Source organism: Erpetoichthys calabaricus, chromosome 2 (genome assembly GCF_900747795.2).
Source record: "Erpetoichthys calabaricus chromosome 2, fErpCal1.3, whole genome shotgun sequence".
Lineage (NCBI taxonomy): Eukaryota > Metazoa > Chordata > Cladistia > Polypteriformes > Polypteridae > Erpetoichthys > Erpetoichthys calabaricus.
The window spans coordinates 45,836,842-45,857,680 of record NC_041395.2 but is presented as its reverse complement, the minus strand read 5'-3'; the positions used below and the strand labels follow the sequence as shown (position 1 = coordinate 45,857,680).

The 20,839-nt window shown below is 41.9% G+C and overlaps 1 protein-coding gene across 2 annotated transcripts; it reads right to left on the bottom strand.

Moving 5' to 3' along the window:
• Nucleotides 1-1,328: 1,328 nt before the first annotated feature.
• On the bottom strand, nt 1,329-19,025 carry irf9 (interferon regulatory factor 9). Of its 2 annotated transcripts, none has more exons than XM_028793714.2 (9): nt 18,884-19,025; nt 17,811-17,991; nt 17,520-17,700; nt 17,278-17,405; nt 11,632-11,713; nt 8,167-8,232; nt 6,288-6,671; nt 6,087-6,202; nt 1,329-2,986 (listed from the first exon to the last, which is right to left on the bottom strand). In XM_028793714.2, the coding sequence occupies exons 2-9, from the start codon at nt 17,988-17,990 to the stop codon at nt 2,840-2,842; spliced, it is 1,284 nt and encodes a 427-aa protein (XP_028649547.1). In that variant the 5' UTR covers nt 17,991; nt 18,884-19,025; the 3' UTR covers nt 1,329-2,839. The 2 variants fall into 2 exon arrangements, with proteins under 2 accessions (XP_028649547.1, XP_028649546.1); XM_028793713.2 differs by having other exon boundaries at nt 18,880-19,009.
• Nucleotides 19,026-20,839: the final 1,814 nt, after the last annotated feature.

Genomic DNA, 20,839 nt, shown 5'->3' with positions numbered 1-20,839 from the left:
AATTTGAGGCCGTAAAAATATGAACATGGTTAGCAACAATTTTCAAATAGTTCATGGCATTAGAGTGATGACTGGTAAGTATTAACGGGCCCAAAGTGGACATAGAAAACTTTCCACAACCATTATACCACCACCACTCTGGACTGTTGACACAAGACAGGTTAGGTGTATGGATTCATACTGTTGGTGCCAAATTCTGAACCTACCATCTGTGCACCTCAGCAGAAATTGAGATTCATTATTCCAGGCTAGGTTTTTTTAGTCTTCAGCTGTCCGATTTTGGCGAGCCTGTGTCCATTGCAGCCTGAGCTTTCTGTTCTTGGCTGACAGGGGTGGATCCCGACATGGTCTTCTGCTGTTGTAGCCTATCTGCCTCAAGGTTTGGTGTGTTGTGCATTCTGAGATGCTTTTCTGCTCACCTCAAGTTGTACACAGTGGTTATCTGAGTTATTATAGCCTGTCTGTCAGCTTGAACCAGTCCTGCCATCCTCCATTTACTGCTCTCATCAACAAGGCATTTCCACCCGCAGGACCGCTGCTTACTGGATGTTTTCTGTTTCTCGCACCATTCTGAGTAAACTCCAGAGACTATTGTGTATGAAAATCCCAGGTCAGCAGTTACAGAAATACCCAAACAAGCCAGTCTGACACCAACAATCACACCACAGTCGAAATCACCAAGATCCCATTTTTTTCCCTATTTTGGTATTTGATGTGAACATTAACCGAAGCTCGTGACCTGTATAGCTGCAGGATTTTATGCATTGTGCTGCTACCACGTGATTAGCTGAGTAGTTAATCGAGAGGATAAGCAGATGTACAGGTGCTCTTAATAATTTGTTCAGTGTGTGTATGTAATGGTCAAAGTGTCAAGTGAATAACTTTTTAGTTCACTTTTAATGTTTTTGAAAAACTTTTTAATGGGGCCCAAATAAGGGATAGAAGGTAATGAAAGTACTGCTCCAAGTAAGTTATCACTGGTGAAGATGTTGTCTTTGTGGCCTGTGTAATGAATCTTTTTTCCTTTTAAACAGATTTTATATTTGGACAAAATAAAGTTTTATTATTTACATACCGTGTATTGGAATTTGGTAAATGTAATGCTCTGGTAATCTTATACATTCATTTTGTAATATGACATTTCTTATTACAGGCAAATGATGATCAGCTGAGTTAATGAAAATCAGATGATGATAAATTCTCTCTAGGCCAATGAATTTTTTAAACAAGTGAATCGCTGGTGTGTATAAGTCAGTGTGTGAGCTCTTCTGTTGGTTGAGTGATTGAGTGTGAGGCTTTAGCCCAATTTACAAAGTAAAAAGACAAGATACATTTAACCTTATTTTATTATAACAAACATACTTTATGACATAATATAAAATACATTAAGTAAGGTCAAATACATAAAGCAATTTTAAAAAGTATATATTTCTTCAAAGACATACAACACGTCTTACTTGCTTCAAATGTGCTTGAAAACAATGATTCCATCCAAACAGCTACTATTTCAATCTGAAAATCCCCTGGCAGTGGCCTCTGGTAAAACATATCACATTACATCATCCATCTTTTCCCCCAGATGGCCTTCTGCTCATGCTGGTGGCACCCAACTATGTCCCCAGTGGCAGCAAGAACACAGAGATGAGTGTTTTCAAAGAATGCAAATGTCACAGACTACATACAGAAAACAAAGGCAATGCATGTAACATTTATTATTGACAGGTAAAATACTACATAAGGAAACAGTACAGTATAAAGAAACAATTAGCATATGTAAAATGATCTTCTTCTAAAATTCCTAAACTGAGCCATCTAAAGCAGGCGACGAGCTCTGCCACTGGTCATTGTGAAGTTTACTTTGAGGGTCTGGCGCAGGTACGACATGGACAGCTCAGTTCTCTTTAAGCTTTGCATATGAATTGGTACACTTTCCAAACCTTCAAATTAAGGTACAGCATTTACATTGTATTTTATTTATAGCTAAATGTATTTGACAAGTTCAGTTCAGTTTTTCAAACATGATTATTTATGTTCCAGTCTCATTATTTATACTTTTGAATATTTTGGAAGATAAAACATGATATTGCAAATGGCTATGGATGAATCAGTTACAAGAACTGCGAAAAATAGGAGGCATACAATATATGATGATGTTTTACTTTGTACATCAGACAATTTAAATCTTTCTTCTTGTCATTTCCAAATTACATGATTTGGTATTTTTTTCTTTCTATTATTTGATAATCAGGTCCTTTTTTAAAATGTCTATCATTTTCTTTCTCAGATAAACAAAACTGTTTCCAGTTCAGAAGAGAGATTGCACTCACAGTAAAGTGAGAACTCATTTGGACCACATAACAGTAACTTCTGTTCCCAACCAAACTGTTAAACAAATTCAGCCAACTGCATGGGCCAACTGGGCAGCATTACTGGATTCATAAAGCAGTGAGTTGGCACCAGCAGTGTAGTGCACAAAAATGTTTTAGGTGCCCCTGAAGTCCAGCAGTTATGTTGACGCTGCTCACTTGCTCCCAAAGAGCAGGACAGAGATGGTGAGCAGCCCGTCTCCTCTAGCCAGTAGAAGGGCTAGTAGTGGTGCATATCAGCATGGCATCTTTTAGCCAGCAGTAGCCTCTTGTTTTAAAACATGGGCAAGTGAGTGCCTATCAAAAGTGCTTACATATCACATTACAATGCCTTCTGGGTAGAATCTGGACAAGTGGTCACTGGAATAAGGCATTCCTTAATATAGACTAGACTATGTAAACACAAGACAGGAAACCTTAACTAAGACTAAGCCCAGCCAGATCTTTCTTTCCTGAACTCTCTTTTTGGAGCTCTACAGCTCAAGTGTTGGGTTAAATCCGTACAGGTTGAGGGTCACTTCCCCCAGTGGAGACTGTGAGGCTAGCTCCTGCAGCAAGCACAGGGATTCACGAAACCCCGTGGCTTCCTCAAGTTGTTGTCTGGCCCATGGCTGCTCCACCTAGAAAAATGGAATTCCATTAACTTAATATGAAAATACAAACTTGTATCATGTTGTACTTCAACTTGTTCAGAAAAATGTTGCTAGACAATAATTATTCCAATGCAATGACTATTTTTCTTCTAAACATATGTATTAATAAGTTAACCAGGTATGAACCCTAGCCAGAAAAGTTTCTCTAATTACGCTATGGTGGTAAATCTAGCCTTTTGCTAATTATTCTTGTTTTTTGTCTTTTTGCTCTCTCAATGTTAAACTGTGGTTGCTAACTGCAAATGATATTATATTGCAAATTTTCTAAGTCATACATTTTTTATTGTAAAGGATGTTTTGTAGATAAATCATGATGTTGCCCTCTAAAGTATCTTTCTCACATAGAAATGAGGAATTTCATGCATTAGCCATACCTGAATTTTGTGAGATTCAATTGTTAACATGTGTCCGGATGACTTGCTAACGTCATGTGTCGATCAAACCAGGTAAGAGAAACTGATTTGCTGCCACCAAAATCACAATTGTTTTTTAGTTTGTGTAAAGGGAATCATAGTGGTGAGTAGTGATAGCCATGTTCTGAAGCCATCCCTGCTACTATTTTATAGATGATGTATTTTTGCACAGTGTTCTATAATCGCAAAGATGCATTTGAGATGTAACAATACCGTGAATAGAAAAAGATTAAAAACCAAAGCAAAAACAGAAAGGACCCAGAAGAGTTTGCCAATGCATTTTGTCTGTCCCCAAAGAGTCATGGAGGAGTGCCTCATCCCAACCATTTCACTGCGGCCTAAGTAATCTGCCCTATATGTTGGAAGAAAAAAATGGCCATTTTTATTAACTTGGTATAAGTCATGAAGCAAATGGTACATCAGCCACATTCATCTCTAAAGAGATTTAACTGTTTCTTCCACTTCATTCATTTAGATGAGCTTCATTATTTCAGCTTCCCTCCATTTTCTAGTAGCTCTCCAACTAGCTCACCTTACTGAAGAAAAACGTACTTTTGCAGATATTATTGATCATATATTGTCAAGCCACAACATACGCCAAACACATGAGTAAATAAGCGATTAAATGTCCATCCATCCATCCATCCATTATCCAACCCGCTATATTGGAACTACAGGGTCACGGGGGTGATTAAATGTTACATTCGAATTTGTTGCTTTTACACACGTATGGTGACTGAGATAAACAACTGATATTGCATCATGCTTAAAGGAATGTACAAAGAGTTAGGCCGACCTTTTGCTCATTATGATTGCTAGCATAGCGTGAAGAAGACATCTCAAAGACTTTTATCAGACAGCGCAATATTGAGGACTGTTTGACTGGAACATCAGTTCTTGCTGTTATTCTGATAAGGAACATTGGCCAACATGATGATGATGTAGTCATGAGCTAGGGTTATCGTTGGATCAATGCACAGACTGATCATAACATATGTTAATTCAGAAAGTTAAAACAGACTAGAAAGCCTTGATCATTTATCTGGAGAGGTCAATCAAACGTGGGAGTGTCAAGCTTCATCAAGAACTTCACAGACAAGATGCCATAGTCAGGTTGCTGACCATGAAAGTATCTAATGAAAGAAAGTCAGCAGAGTCATCTTTTGTCTCATACTCACAAACCCCAAATGTTTGTTTTGCACAGTGAAGGGTTAAATTACAGGAAACATTTTCCTGGTGTGGCTTGAATTCAACATCTCCCACAGACAGCAAAGTAAACCTCAATAAGTACAAAGTATTTTTATGCTGTATTAATCCAGTATGGAAGCATTACTGTCTTGAGGATATTTGAGTCAGGATGCCAATGTGCTCATCCACGTGGCATGAGAAGTCAATAAATGGTTGAAGAGCTCAACAATGATGTTGACCATATACTGTAAGGTGGATCTTTCAGTCACCAAAATCCAATCAAGCACTTGCAGGAGATTTAGTAGTGGTGTCTTCACCATTATCAAAACACAAAGTGACCAAACGTCTTGGGACAGAGTATTATCACATCCTTTTAATGCAGTTTCAGACACCTGTAGAATCTACACTGGTGGTCCATGGTTACTTATGCCCCATTAAAGCAGCTCAGGTAGACTTACACTTCATGAACTGTCAACTATATTTGAACACCTGTATGTGTCATCACCCAAGACTCCTAGGATTAGTCATCTTACCCCAATGTTCACTTATCTTCACTGAAGCCACAGGGATGTGTTGGGCCCAACAATTTTATGGCTTTACTAGCCAACCCGTGGCGTAGCATACGCTGCATAATTATTTATTGATGGGGTTGGTTTGAGGATACGACTGTGAGTGAATGAAAAGATGAAACTCTGGAGAGAGCAACATACAATTGTCCGTGACTGAAAATTGGGTTTGGCAGATACAGGCAATGTGTGTGTGTCTCTCTCTCTCTTGCACCTGTGTGTATGTGTGTCTCTCTCGCGCGCCTGTGTGTGTGTGTGTGTGTGTGTGTCTCTCTCTCACGCGCCTGTGTGTGTGTCTCTCTCTCGCGCGCCTGTGTGTGTGTCTCTCGCGTGCGCCTGTGTGTGTGTCTCTCTCTCACGCGCCTGTGTGTGTCTCTCTCTCACGCGCCTGTGTGTGTGTCTCTCTCTCACGCGCCTGTGTGTCTCTCTCGCGCGCCTGTGTGTGTGTCTCTCTCTCACGCGCCTGTGTGTCTCTCTCGCGCGCCTGTGTGTGTGTGTGTGTCTCTCTCTCTCACGCGCCTGTGTGTGTGTCTCTCGCGCGCCTGTGTGTGTGTGTCTCTCGCGCGCCTGTGTGTGTGTGTCTCTCGCGCGCCTGTGTGTGTGTCTCTCGCACGCGCCTGTGTGTGTGTGTCCTCTCTCGCGCGCCTGTGTGTATGTGTGTGTCTCGGGCGTGGCTCTGTCTTGCGTGTGTCTTGCTTGACATGGACTTAGTGAATTATAGTAAATTCCAGAAAATTACACTAGGTGTTGACCTGCAAAAATGTTGGGTTGAGTTTCCACAGTTATTAGGTTTATATATTGGCCCTGACCAACCAGGAATTGCCTGTGTGCATGAAAGGAGCTTAATAAAAGGCATTCAAAGATCAAAGAGTGAGTTGCAAGGCTGCTGAAACAACATACCTCTATTTTTACAAGTTTGTCAGCATTAGGGTCACTTTCTGGAAATTCTTCTCCTAAACACAGTGTAATCTTGTGCTGAGGTAGCTCACCCCCTGAGGTACGGTACAGCATTAAATCTGAAATAAGATAAGATGATAAGCATTCTTAAACTAAGTGTCCTACAAGGTTATTACACTTAGTAACAAAGCTCTGGTTGCTCACCTTGCACAAACTTCTTCCTGTCAAATAACTGCACTGGTGAATTGAGGCGCTCCAGTTTATTGGGCTGGTCTGAATAGGGTGCACAGGGTCCACTCCAAAAGACCCTTCCCTGGCATGATCTCTGTGCATACAGACCATTGGAATTAGATGCCAGCATGATTCCACGATCCAAAAATGTCATCAGCCTTGACAATGCTGCTTTCTTAGTTGAGTCAGTCACACAATCTTCCGATGGCAGCCAAATGCGCTGCATACCACAATGAATACTGCTGGAGCCTACAGAGTTACTATCTCTAGCTGCAATCTTCACATCAGGACCGTCAACCTTCTGCTGGTCCACCTGCTTACCCGCATAAAAGATGGTAATAATCATAGAAGGCAGCACTACAAGAGAATAGCAAAGATATACATCAGGTGTTGCAATTATTCCATGAAACCAGCAGTACAACCTGAATCTTAGCTTTATTTGTCTTTTGAATATCATCGCCTCCCTGGAATTCACCATAGTACTTACTTACACAAATATTTTCATGGACATTTATAATATACCAGATTCATATGGCATATAAAACATTGGATTTTTTTTTTGAAATCCTGCACTTTCACTTGTACATTCTATTCACCAAACACCAAGTATCCACTTTACTTAGGACATCTCTCTTTGGTACCTTAAGGGACCACTCAGTCCCCGACACCATTGTTTGTGCAAACCATTTGAAAACAGTAGGGAGGTATACACAGATGAGAATTTAGGGGTTTAAGTATCTATGCAATTCAGAGAGAGCGTGTCTAAGAATTGGCTTTGAAGGCAGGAATTTACTCGAAGGACCCAACATGAGTGTTATCTATCACAGGCAAGTCAAGGTGGGATACTGCCCAAACAACACTGCAGTACAGAATCATAGGGTGAAAAAGTTTACGGCAACAGCTCTGGGGGCTAGCCAGTATGTGTGTTCATCACAGGGCACTGGGCATACTGTGCCAGCTTAGTTTCTTCCATCAGCAGCATGTCTTTTTGTTCTAGAAGTATGCTCGTGAGCATGAGGAACACATGCAAACTTCATGGCTCCAATGTGGCAACTCTTGCAAACTCCTTCTGATTCATCTGGCCTGTTGTGAGGAAGTTGTTTTATTTTACAGTGAACAGCCTTACTTCTACTTCTGGAGTGAAGAATGGGCCTGGGGACTTCTGGGGTAATTCAGTGAAAACCTTCACTAATAGTCCCCATGTTCCCTCTCAGCACCCAGCCATCGTAATGGGGAACATGAAGACACAGAGTAGAAATGTTCCTCTACTGCCACCTAAAGGCATGTTGTCACCAATTAAAAACATTGCCAGCATTTCAGATACTTTACAGCCCCTCTGTCCTGTGCCATGGCAGTATAGTACACATTTACAGTCCCCTGTTACACTACATACACTACATTTCGTATTATTTCTTCTTAGAGTTAACTTGATTGGTTTATCACTTCCATTAAACACATTGGAAGTCATGTTTTACTTTACACATTTCAAAGTCTCTATTCATTTTCAAGCCCTCTAATTCCAAATCACAGAGGCTCTCCCAGCAGCAGAACCCTGAACAAGGCCCCAGTCTATCACTGTCACATTCATCCACACACCCCAATTAAATTTTAGGCCCAGTTACCTCAGCACACTGTTCTTTGTCACATGGGAGGTGACATGCAAACTCAGAGGTTTTGAAGTAGAAGAGGGCTTCTGTGACGAGTGGCAGGAGCAGATTAAGTTTATTAAACTATGTATTTTTGTACAAGCAATGGATTAAAAATATCTGGAGTACCAGAACAGTTCCTGTGAAGTGTTATAATAAGCTTATATGTGAAAAAGGACAAAGTTCACTTTAAATTTTCAACAAACCTGTGGGTTGCAGAGAGACAGCAGGCATTGTTTCTATCTTCAAGTTAAGGTGGATTTCATTGAGTGCTACGGGAGAGATAAGAAAAAAAGGCTATTATGTCTTAAATCGACATTCAACAAATGCTGGTATATGTCCGTCAATTACAAATCTACTATTCTGGATGCTTTGTTCTCAAACATACATGCATTATAAAGCCTGTGGAAATCAGTTCTGGGTTACTGGGGCTGGAGCCTACACCTGCATCAGCTAATGCCAAGCAGCAGTGAACCCTGACTAGGACCACCTAACACACACACACACTCAGCCACCAGTCTCAACATGCTCTTCCTTGGGATGTGAAAGGAAACTCACAGAAAACATGGGCAGAGTCTATAAACCCTACACTGACATTATCGAGGGTAATACATGAACAGACGACTCGGGAGCTATCAGGCTGCAGCACTAAGCATTTCTCCAAAAGACTCCTCTGGTCTAGAAAAGAAAATCTACTTAATGTCTTTTTACCTATGAGAAATATTAAAATACTACTTATTCTTTTTATTATCCCTACATATACTTTAAATCAAGGGGTCTCCATCTCTGGTCCTGGAGTGCTACTGTGGCTGCAGGTTTTCATTCTAACCACCTTCTTAATTAGTGACCTGTTTTTGCTGCTAATTAACTTCTTTTGCCTTAGTTTGAATTAACTCGACTCAGACCCCTTAGTCCTTTCTATTTCCTTAATTAGCAGCCAAACAATAATGAGACACAAAACGAGCAAACAGGTGACCAGCTAACCACATTATCTGAACATAAAGAAAGTTGAGGGTTTCGGTAAGGTTGATCTCTCAGGTCAATAATCAGAAATGGAAAATCAGCAGTTTGATTAATGTCTGCTTTAGCAGAATGAGAGCAGCAGCAAGCCGTGGAATTAAATAACAGGTTTAATTAACAGCAATTAATTGGAAGCTGATTCTCGCTGTTAATTAAACCCGCTACTTAATTCCACTGCTTGTTGTTGCTCGCGTTCTGCCACAGTTGACACTTTTTTCTAAGAACACCTTCAAAATGTTTTGTGACCTGAGCACATCAACACTACTAAGACCTTCTCCTTTCTTTATTTTCAGATATCATACAGTAGACACAGGTAGCTGGTCATGTGTTGGCTCGTTTGTATCTCATTATTCTTTGGCTGCTATTTAAGGAAAAAAGAAACAATTAAATGAGCTGAGTCTTAAATCAATTAAAAGAAAGGCATGAGAAGTTAATCAGCAGCAAAAACTGATCACTAATGAAGAAAATGATTAGAATGAAAACCTACACCCACTATGGCTCTGCAGGACAGGATCTGGAGACCCCAGCTATATGCTCTCTACACATAGAGAAGGTTTTATGATGGGTTAAAATTTGAAGTTTAACCCTTTAAAGAATTGATACCTTTGATACTTTTCTGTGCCCGATTTCACGCCTTTCAGAGTGGGGTTGGTCTGTGTGTACCCTGTGTGTTAGGATCTGAGGGAATGGACACCATAGCTCAAAAATCAAATCACTCAACCCGAGGTAAACGTGGCTCAGTTGTGAGCACTGTGAAATGGTACGGTACATGCCTGTGTGTTGATTAAAAATAAAATCAACCTGATTTTTCCAGTTAGTAGAGTAGAATCATAGACAAAACTATATACTCTGAACAACAATAATAATCCAACCGTTCTTTTAAGCTCATCTTGACAGCAAATTCCTGTAATGCCAACCTTCCTTTGCAGGCCCACTCACCCTGGGCTAATAGAAACTTGTCAATGAGTGTGCCGGGGTGAGGAGACTAACCCAGTGAAGGCAGAAACCTTGTGTCTTAAAAACCTGTTTATACGCACAAGACCACTTATAGAGGTCACAATTGCCAAAATGCTTCAATGTCATAAAAATGAGCTAAAAAAAATTAAACATCATCAACAGCTGCTGTCAATTTGAAAACAAGCATGCAGCCTGTGTCTTCTGAGCAGTGTGGGGAACGTAACTTTTAAAAGTAACTAAACGGCTTATATAGCCACGGACTATAACATGTAATATGGTACAAGCACTGCATTACATTTGTAACATTTTGTCTTCTGTTCTGTGACAAACGGCACATTTGAATGGCCAGCATTTGTTATTAAATATGTGAACCTTGATGAAACTGACCAGAACACAGCCAGATGTGATCATTTCCTTGTGTCTTATCAGTACGTTTAATCATGTGCTGTGAAGTAAATCACATCTGTCACTCTCTTTTCTGACTGGTTTGCGTGACTAGGACCTGCAAAGGAGCGGCATACCAGTATTTGTGCTCCTTGCCTTACACCCAGGGCTCTTCTGAAAATAATAATGCAGGAATTTTTACTTAAATCAGATAAGTATTGCTTTAGGTTACTCGTTACTTTAAAAAGTAATAATATGCAATGCATGATACTTTTAATATATTAGTCCCACCACTGCTCTCAATATTGTGCTGCTGTGGTTAGCACTGTATGTTCAACTCATCAACTTAAATGCAGCAATTTCTAAACTACTGAGACAGATTATTTCAACAAGAAGAAGGAATAATATGATCGCCCAAGCATTTGCCTCTGGAAATTCATCTTTGTGGACACTTCCAGTGTTTTCTACCTGTGGCTGCTGGCAGTGTGTGCAAAGCTAACAGAGGGGATGGACATGCACAGAATACAAATCCTTGAGGGTTAAGTGTATACATGGTGGGGTTACTTGCGGAAAAATCTACGTCTGTTAACCCATTTTCTCAGAGACCAATAATCTGGCTTCTCTAACCAGAATATGGGATTACATGGCATTTTTAAAACTGGGTTTCTGTGAATAACCGAGTTATTAAAGCGCATGTAAACAAACTCAATTAACTTAACAACCTACTGGAAACCCACATGAAGTAAAGCAGAATTTGTACACCCCACGCAGGATCAGCCTTGCCAGGCATTAAACCAGGAGTGAGACAACATCATTACCTGCTGCACATGTGATTTACTTTTATGGCATGACATTATTATGGAGATATTGTCACCAGCGGAACTAGAAAGTGTGCCATCTACTATCTACTGGGTTTGAACTTCAGCCTCCCACGTTTTGCTTCTTATACTACAATATACTTCCTTCTACTGCTACATTTTGTGCACAGTTTCCATTTCATATCAGCTTCCAATATATTTTATGTTCATACACAACATCCACAAGTTTGCTGAATTCAGTGAAGGGTCACAGATAGCTGCAGCCAGCCTTGGCAGCATTGGGCACACAGCAGAAGACAGCTCTGGTATGTGTGCCACTCCTTTTACCTTTTGTGTTTTATAATCTCTTATGATCATAAAACACAAAAGGTAAAGTTTCCTGGATTTCTGCCAGGCATTTGGGTTAAAGTTCCCATTTACTACATTGAAATGCAGGTAAATAAGGCAGTAAATCATGAGTGAGCATAAAGAGCGGGCAGAGCCATGACTTACATGTCTGGTACTGCTCTTTGCTGATCACTGCCGCTTCTGTTCCTTGGCTGTCACTGCTACTGACTTGACCAATGGGTTCCACCTGGATGACAGAAGAAAGACCTTTTAGAAATGAGTGGTTCACTAACATGTGCAAAGAGGCTCTAAGGTGGCATTCAGAATAAGGAGCATTTCAGGCCACAGAACACCACTTCTGAAGTGCTCTGTCCACACGGTCATATCACTTCTCCTTGATTTATTAATATATAAACACGTTCACAAAGATGTATTGCTGTTACTGTTTCGTCTTTCCTTTTTTGCTATTTACACCAGCGTTTCTCAACCTTTAAGTATTTGCGACCCGAGTTTTCATAACAGTTTTAATCATGCCCTCCTAATGTTTTTTTGAAACCCTCATAAAATTTATTCCTATATTTTTTGCTGCCGATACACCGCTACAAGTTTAAAATTTCCCTATGAATAGAGAAATTATGCCACAAATGGCAACATTCGCGCCCCCTTTTTTGTTACTTTGTGCCCCCCTACAGGTTGAGAACCGCTGATTTACACACAATATTTCTCAGAAACCTTATGCATCCCTTGAAAAATTGTAAATTGTTCATTGTCATTCTTATTCCAGTCAGTCAGTCAGTCATTATCCATCCTGCTATATCCTAACACAGGGTCACGGGGGTCGGGGCGCAAGGCAGGAACAAACCCAATATTCACAATCACTATGGCTATCGGTGATGTTTAACTCTTTTTAATGACACCGGAGTGTTTTGACAAAGGAGAGCTCTAGAAGATTACTTGCCCAAGTAAATGCGGATTTTCAAGAAACCCGGTTTCTGATGTTGGATTGCACACAGCTCACTCTTGTCTGCTTGGCTCTGCGATTGAGCCCTCCAAGGCACCTGGTATGCGTGATTCTTACTTTACACCCAGTGCTGCTGGAATGGCAACAATGTAGGTATTTTTATTCCAATAAGATAAGAATTGCATGAGACAACTTGTTACTTTAAAAAGTAATCAGACTACTAACACACATTACCCTACTGCTCTCGAGATTGTGCTGCTAAGGTTATCACTGTATGTTCAGCTTGTCAGCATAAATTTAGCTTTTTCAGAAATTCTGGGACGGATGATATCAGCCAGGAGAAGAAATAATGCGACCGCCTGAACATTTGTCTCTTTAAATGTGGACGCTCCTACCTGTGGCTGCTGAAAGCGCATGTGAAACAAATACACAGACAGACTACAGAATCATTAACAGTAACCCGATTAAGGGTTTACATGGCCACATGATGGGGTTATTCACGGAGAAACCTACCTCTCTTAATCAGGTTTCTCTATTTGCAATAAGGGTTTACATAACATTTTAGAAATCAGCTTTCTGTGAATAATCAGCCTATTGAGGTGCATGTAAACAAGCCGAGTGTGTTATGAATATTGCACAACTCATTATCTGTTTACTCAGCTAGATGGCAGTAACCTTCATTATCACATCTTGTATGGTTCTTAGCGGGGAGTCACTCGTGTTCATTTAATTATTGGAAACTGAAATGCGGTAGACTCTTGTAAATATATTTTTGTCAAATAGCAAGTGTTGGAGAAGTGTAAAATGTGCAGCACATGAGCCCATCAGTAACTGGTCACCTTTGTCTCTTTCTTTGTGCCCTGCTTGTGCTTAGCTCCTGGTAATTCGACTTTGCCCCTCTGTTTTTGTTGCTCTATGCCCCTACAGTACAACTGTTAAAAAAACAACCTAAAAAAAACGCCATTGTCATAACTTTTATTTTTTAATAGCTGCAACTGGAGAAAGGTGTTAAGAGTGAAACCGTGTGCTTGTGTATCCTACTCACGAAATTAGAACAGTCGTGACAAGAACACACCATTCAACACATTGCTATTCAAATAGATTGTCCAAAATTACATCAGGTTGAGATTTCAAGGTTCCTAAAGTCCAATTCTCTACAACTTTCTTTGGTAATTTATTCAATGTGTCTATGGTCCTTTGTGTGAAGAACAGCTTTCTAACATTTGTGCAAAAATGTACCATTCCCAAACTCCGTGTCCCCCTTAAAGCTCACACCAGTGTGTTCTTTACCTTGGGCATAGCCTCCTATGTACTCCATTACATCACGCTCTATAACCTAACCTCATCGTATTAGCATTCTTGATCGCTTCTGTTCACACGTCTTGATGATGTGTCCACTGTGACTTCTAGATCCTTCTCATAAGCTGCATTTTAAAGTTTCAAATGACATTTGCGCCATTGAAATCACTAGAGTTGTTGTCAACAAGTGTGGTAACCCCCAAAGGCCCATGAGTGATTTAATGAGCAGAGCTCCTTAGCAGCAGAGAGCTGATCACACTTTAAATAATGCAGACAGCGGATATTCGACTGATGCATCAAAGGGGAGGGGGGTGTCCCCCTTAGTAATTTCAGCCTGCAGATACTCGAACATTTTATTGGGCACCCAAATACCCCCCACCCCCTTTGGTGATTTCAGTCTGAGAAACACTGCACATTAATTATACAGATAATCATTTGGGTGTCATCTAGATGATCCACATCCCCCTAATGACACCAAAGACTTGCACTGCTCTGTCTTGACCATTTGAACTAAATGGGACTCCTGTGCAAACTCAGGTTTGACAGCCCCCTTACACTTTTGAAAGAAGGGTCAGCAAAACATGTGGAGGAATCTCCCAGGTGGGATTGCTCATTCATGGTCCTCTCTAAGAAAAAAGTGGCTTCCCATTTTCAGGCCAGAGGGCTCATTCCTCCCTTGTGTGCAGTACTGCTGGGATAGGAATGGGAAGAGATGAGATCTCATTTTCCATCTGCTAGTAATAGTGAGGAAGTCCATAGTTCCCTAGCCCTGTCCACCATCTTCTGGGAATTCCCAGGCACATACCCAGGCCTGCTGAGAGATATAATACTTCCAAGCATGTCCTGCTGGGCTGTGTTCAATACGCCTCACACAGAGGCACTAAGAGACATTCCCATTAGATGGCCAAACTGACTCAAACATTTGCTTTTGACCGGACCAGGAGCAGTAGCTATAATCTGATGCGATTTTCAGGCTCTGTGGACCATTGCAGACACTGAGCACAGTAAAGTGTCTGTAAAAGGACAGAACTCCATGAATGGTTACGTGTGATCTCAAGTGAGCAGCTAAGATTCACACTGCATGTTGTCCACTGGTATAATCTGGAAATGTGGAGAGCCAAGTCAGGTGCTTGTGTGTTGTATTATTTTATCTCTCCGCTGGCTAGTCTTGCTGTGTTCCATGAGCCTGCTCTGTTATAGATGTCTGTTAGCTATACAAGCAGTTCTGTTTTGTCGGTAATGTAAGAAAACAAGACCCCTTAACCACCCCCACCCTCTTTTGTCTCCTGCCTTATTGAATGTAGATACTGTAAGAGTTTTATCATATTTTTAAATGGTATGGTACCAGAACAGGGCAATCCTGACACCTAGCCAGAGCCTCTACTGGGTGAAGGCCACTCCCCATCAGGAGGTCTGGTCCCAGAGCCACCATTGCTGTACAGCAAGGCATGTCCAACATTCCTTAGTCTCCTGATCTTGAGGCCATATCCTAAGAGTCTGTCTTCTAAGTGGCGGGGTCATTCCTCTCTCCATCCTTCAGCTTTTCCTTCATCTCTGTCCAGGTCTTTTTGCATGCCCATCGCGCATCGTGCCAAACCTTGCCAATGAACTTATAGCAGTTTATGATCTGGTCTCCAGCAAGTTCTTGTAATCTTATTTACTCAAATTATTATTATATTATATAAATGAATTATATATGCAGTGGTTTTGACAATGTCAACCCAGCTAGCCACAAGCTAATGCCTTGAACCATTTTTTAATAGATTTCCCTCTCAGTGCCACCTTCTTCCAATTGCCAGTCCCCCAACACAACCCCAACTATGTCAAAAACTCCTACCACATTAACTGGAATGACCACTGATATGTCCACCTCTGATCATCAGTGTGGACTGTCCATAACTGAAGACCAAGTAAGGAAACAACTAAGGAAGCTACAAACAGGAAAAGCAGTGGGACCAGATGGAGTCAGTCCTTTTTGTGGTGTCCTCTGCCACCTGTTCAGTCTGTTAGTGAAGGCTTCAGAAAGTGCCACTGCTGTAGAAAAGACCCTGCATTGTTTCTGTTTCAAAGAAAGCAGTCAGTTCTTCACCTAATGACTACAGACCAGTAGCACTTACGTCTCACATCGTGAAGACCTTTGACAGACTGGTGTTGGACTATATGAGTCCTCTTGTGGTAGACCACCTGGAGCCACTGCAGTTTGCCTATCAGACAAAGATTGTGGTAGAGGATGCAATCATCTGTCTGCTCCACAAGGCTTATTCTTATATGGACAAAGGTGAGGATTATGTTTTTTGATTTCTCCAGCGCCTTCAATACCACCCAGCCATCCCTGTTAAGGGGTAAACTTAGAGATATGCAGGTGGATGAGCCCATGGTGTCCTGGGTAGTGGACTATCTGTCAGACAGACCACAGTTTGTGAGAGTCAAGGACTGTGTGAGCAACTGAAGCATCATAAAGAACAGTCCTGTCTCCTTCTCTCTTTAGTCAGTACATAAATATAACAACAAGTCATGTCACTTGCAGAAATTCTCAGATGATTCTGCACTTATGTGGTGTATTGATAAGGTGGGGGGGGGGAGAACTTTCAAAATTGTCTGCAGCTTAACATTAGCAAAATCAATAACTGTTTATTGACTTTCACCTCACCAAAGGGCCTCTGTGCCTGATCACTATTCGGAGAATGGATGCAGAAGTGGCACGCTTCTACAGGTACTTGGGGGTCCACATCAATGACAGGTTAGACTGGTCTCACAACACAGACGAACCACAGTATAAAAGAAAGTGCAGACCAGGCACTTCGTCCTTAGGAGACCATGATCCTTTAATGTGGGTAGTGACATCGTTCACCTCTTCTACAAATGTGTGATGGCCAGTGCGATATTTTATGCTGTTGTGTGCTGCCAGCCCACTTAAAAGAGGTCCACCAAATCAACAAACTAATTATAAGGGCAGGCTCAGGTATGGGACACGCTCTGGACTCCCTGGAGGTCGCAGTGAGTCGCAGTGAAGGAGAGAATTAAAACAAAACCGAGTGCCATTGAGAACAATGCTGCACATCCTCTCTCTGACACACCAACACTGAGGACTTTCATTCAGCAGAAGTGCATCAAGAAACATTACGGGGGGCTCCTTTATACTGGCAGCAATATGCCTGCACAATGCTTCACTGGGACAGGGACTGCCAAGTCAGACGTTTTATTTCTTTTTAATATTCTTTCATTTTAGTCATTCTGGTGTGTGTTTAGACCACAGTTTGTGTGTACAGTATATCTATGTATTATATAGTGTCTTTCATCTATCTATCTTTCACCCCGATATTCTCTTTTTGCATTTCTCTTAGTACTTTGCTGGGTACAGCTGCCTGACATATTTTATATTTTTTACCTTTGCTCATTTTAAATGTATGCCTGGCAGGTTGCATGGTTTGCCTCTGGATGTGCCTAATTCACTTGTCACCATGCATGCAGAGCTATATACTGGACAATCTAACATGCAGCTTGAAAGGCTCAACAATGAAGTGACAATGAGGGGCTCGACTTTTCCTTACCACCACAAGGGATTCTTCCTTCAGCTTCTTCACTGGGGACTCCTCGTCTGTCTCAGATTCAGAATCGCTCTGCTTCCTCTTCCTTTTGTTGGATGATTCCTTGTTTTTATCCGAGCAAACTAGCCGGCCTGCAGAAAGAATGTAAAACAGCTGCAACTACAACTTCTGCTTTATGTTCTTTAAAGGCCTACAGAATGGGAACTCTTTAGCTTTTACCACCCCACCATGTAAGACTGGCTGACCTTGCTCAGACAAGGGTACAATTCGGTACACTTTATAGGGCTCAGAGATGTCCAGCTGTGAGCGGTCAGGAACCTCTTCGAATTCTGGGCTCTTGTTGAGAGCACAGCGGAGACGAGTCTTCCAGGTAGCAGGGTCAGCCTTCTCGCCATCTTTCAACTTTCCTTTAAATTTTGCCCAGGCCTAGCAGGAGATACAGTGAGGTCCCTCAGCATTGGAACTTGTAACTGACACACCAGAGTAAGTCAACACAACCCCACGTCTCAGAGAGGGGTGTCCGAGCATGTCCTCACCTTAAATATGGCCGCATCCTCCTCCGAGCGAAAGTCCTGTTTGCCTGCATGTTTCCATGGGATCCTAAACATGCTGTTATTTTGGTCATCCCATACAAGACCAGGGTACTGATTACTGTTCACTTGTTCCACCATCCACTGCTTCAGCTTACGAGTTGAACGAATACGGCCAGACGCCATTCTAAAACAGAAGAAAAGAATTAAGGAAACCTCAAAAGTGGCACAAAATCGGTTAAACTTACAAAGAGAGCCACATGAAAAGCAGCAGACTGGCCAGGCTTACAAATGCAGAGCAGCCAAAATGGACAATGAACACTAGCAGGGCTCAGGAGACCCCATACTGGCATCAGTGTTATGTGTAGAAGAACATGACTATGACTACTACCCTGAAGGGGTCAGCAGCACAGCCAAAGGTGGTCACTTAACACTAATTGGGAATCCATGGAATAAAGAACATCAAAAAAAGCACTACCGGAAGTAAGATACAGCAAGCACAGTGTGGGCCAGGCAGGAGGGCACCAGCTCTGGTAGGAGTGGACTTGCCTTTGTTAAATAGTTTGTAGAGAGGGAACAAGCACTGACAGTCGACCTGGCCTGGCATCTCTGGCACATATCCATGGCTGTTGGTATGAACAACCTGGGGGGTTCCTGCATGGCAGGGGTGCACAACTTACACGACCACCAGCACTGGAAAAAGTGAGCAGGACACCGGGAAAAGCAGCACTGAAGGGGCAAGTTAAGCTAGAAAACAACAACAGGTTTGACCCCAGGCAGGGCAATCAGAAAAGCACTAAAGCCACTAAAAGAAGGAACAATCAGCTCTGCAACATCAGAGGAGCCCAAAAACGGATGCAACTACAGCTGTCACGATCGGGCCAACCCAGTGCCAAAAACGCGCATATGTAAGAGCCATCGGGCATTCCGGGCAGAGAAGCACTTGGCACGGGCACTTCGGACAGCACAAAAGTAACATCACAAACTATTATCCATTTAACACACTTTTCAACATCCGTTCTTAGCAAATGCACCGCTACCAGGTCTCCCCAATGGACACTAAAGAATTGCCTACCTACCTGAAGTTGCGATGCCAACCAAAGCGCGCTTGTCGGGGTAGCGGTGCGGCGTCTTCTCGGCTTCCCTTGCAGCTCTCACTGACTGAACTTCAGGCTCGACGTCACTGCCCACCGCCACCACCCTCGCAAAAACACCGGCGCGCCTTTTCCGAGAAATCACGTGGTCGACAAGAAGCGCCTTCCCTCGTCTCCCTGCACGCGACAATCCTCGAGGATGGCCAGAAGGTGGCGCGCCCGTGCCGTGCAAGGCAGGCATCTGCTGCGCTCCTGAGCTCTGGGGAACGAGCAATTGAATACAATTGAAGAAGAGGACCAAACATCCAGATGAAATTAATATTATTTAACGATACATGTGGGACTCTGCGCATAGCGTTTGTGTAAAGTTTGTGTCTTATTCATCTTTCATTTTCAGAAGCTGCTTTTGTCCGTTACGTAAGCCATGAAGTGACACTGAGTGGAGCGCATGCCTTCAGTCATTTATCGTGCAAAGTTTGAGTTGACGATCAGTTAACATGCTCGGCTTGTATTATTATTATTATTATTAGTAGTAGTAGTAGTAGTCGTATAGTACATTCTCCAGATCATCTCAAATTCAAGTCAAACTCGCGGGGCTCAGAGCCACGCCGTTAAAAACGGAGCTGCAGTCTTTGAGGATGGACAGGGAGAGCAAGTTAAAACTGCACTGCGAATGAGAGGGCGATGGACCTGTGACACAGAAGTGCTGTTCAGCCTATTGGCCTCATTTTAATTATACTATTGAACTTATTATTCTTTTTATTCACATCATGGCTCACCTTTATGCCCATCCTTCCTCAGACATCTGAATGAAGCCTGGACTTCTCTCTCCATTTATCTTCGTCGGCCTCTATAAGGTGTTGCACTCAGTGATTTCATTACATCCTAGTCTGGAGGATAACTGGTGCCAATATGCAATCCAATATGTTATCTTCATCGCGATGTGCAACGCCTATGCACGTGGTGTTGTTTAATCGAGTTGTCATGAAAATGATATTGTAATGAGCACAGAGATGCAGGGGCAGATCTACCATGAAACTAATGAAGCTTAAGCTTCAAGGCCCCAGATGGGACTTTAGTTCACATCAATTAAAAATTATGGCTGTCTACTGTATGCAAAGGATTTTTTAATACAGTACTCTTACACACGGATGTTGTAGTGGTTTAAGAGGTGATCTGTCGTGGAACAGTCCCGGTGTAGAAGCTAACAGGGGTTACCCAGGCCCTCTTGCTGGTTGTAAAGGGGCCCGCATAATAGTTCAAGTTTACAGGGGTTGAATTATGAGGAAAGATTAAAAGAGCTGAGCCTTTTCAGCTTAAACAAAAGAAGATTTAAGAGGTGAAATGACTGAAGTGTTTAAATTATGAAGGGGATTAGTCCAGTGGATCGAGACTGTTATCTTAAAATGAGTTCATCAAGAACACTGGGGCACAGTTGGAAACTTGTTAAGGATAAATTTCGCACAAACATTAGGAAGTTTTTCTTTACACAAAGAACGACAGACACTTGGAATAAACTACCAAGTAGTGTGGTAGACAGTAAGACTTTAGGGACTTTCAAAACTTGACTTGATGTTATTTTGGAAGAAATAAGTGGATAGGACTGGCGAGCTTTGCTGGCCTGAATGGCCTGTTCTCGTCTAGATTGTTCTAATGTTGACTTGTGAGTCCTTCATATCCCTCGGGATATAAAAAGCCCCCTTTGTTAAGACCATAGTCTTTGTTGGACAATCACTGCAATAATGAAGACAAAGGAGCATTCAGCTCACATGAGAAACAAAGTTATTGAAATGCACAAGGCAGGAAATGGCTACAAAAAAATATCAAAGAGTCTGAATGTCTCATTGTCTGTTGGTGCCATCATCAGAAAGTGGAAGGTGCAGCACAGCATCCAGACTCTTAACAGAAAAGGCCATCTCTCAAACATTAGAGTAAGACATC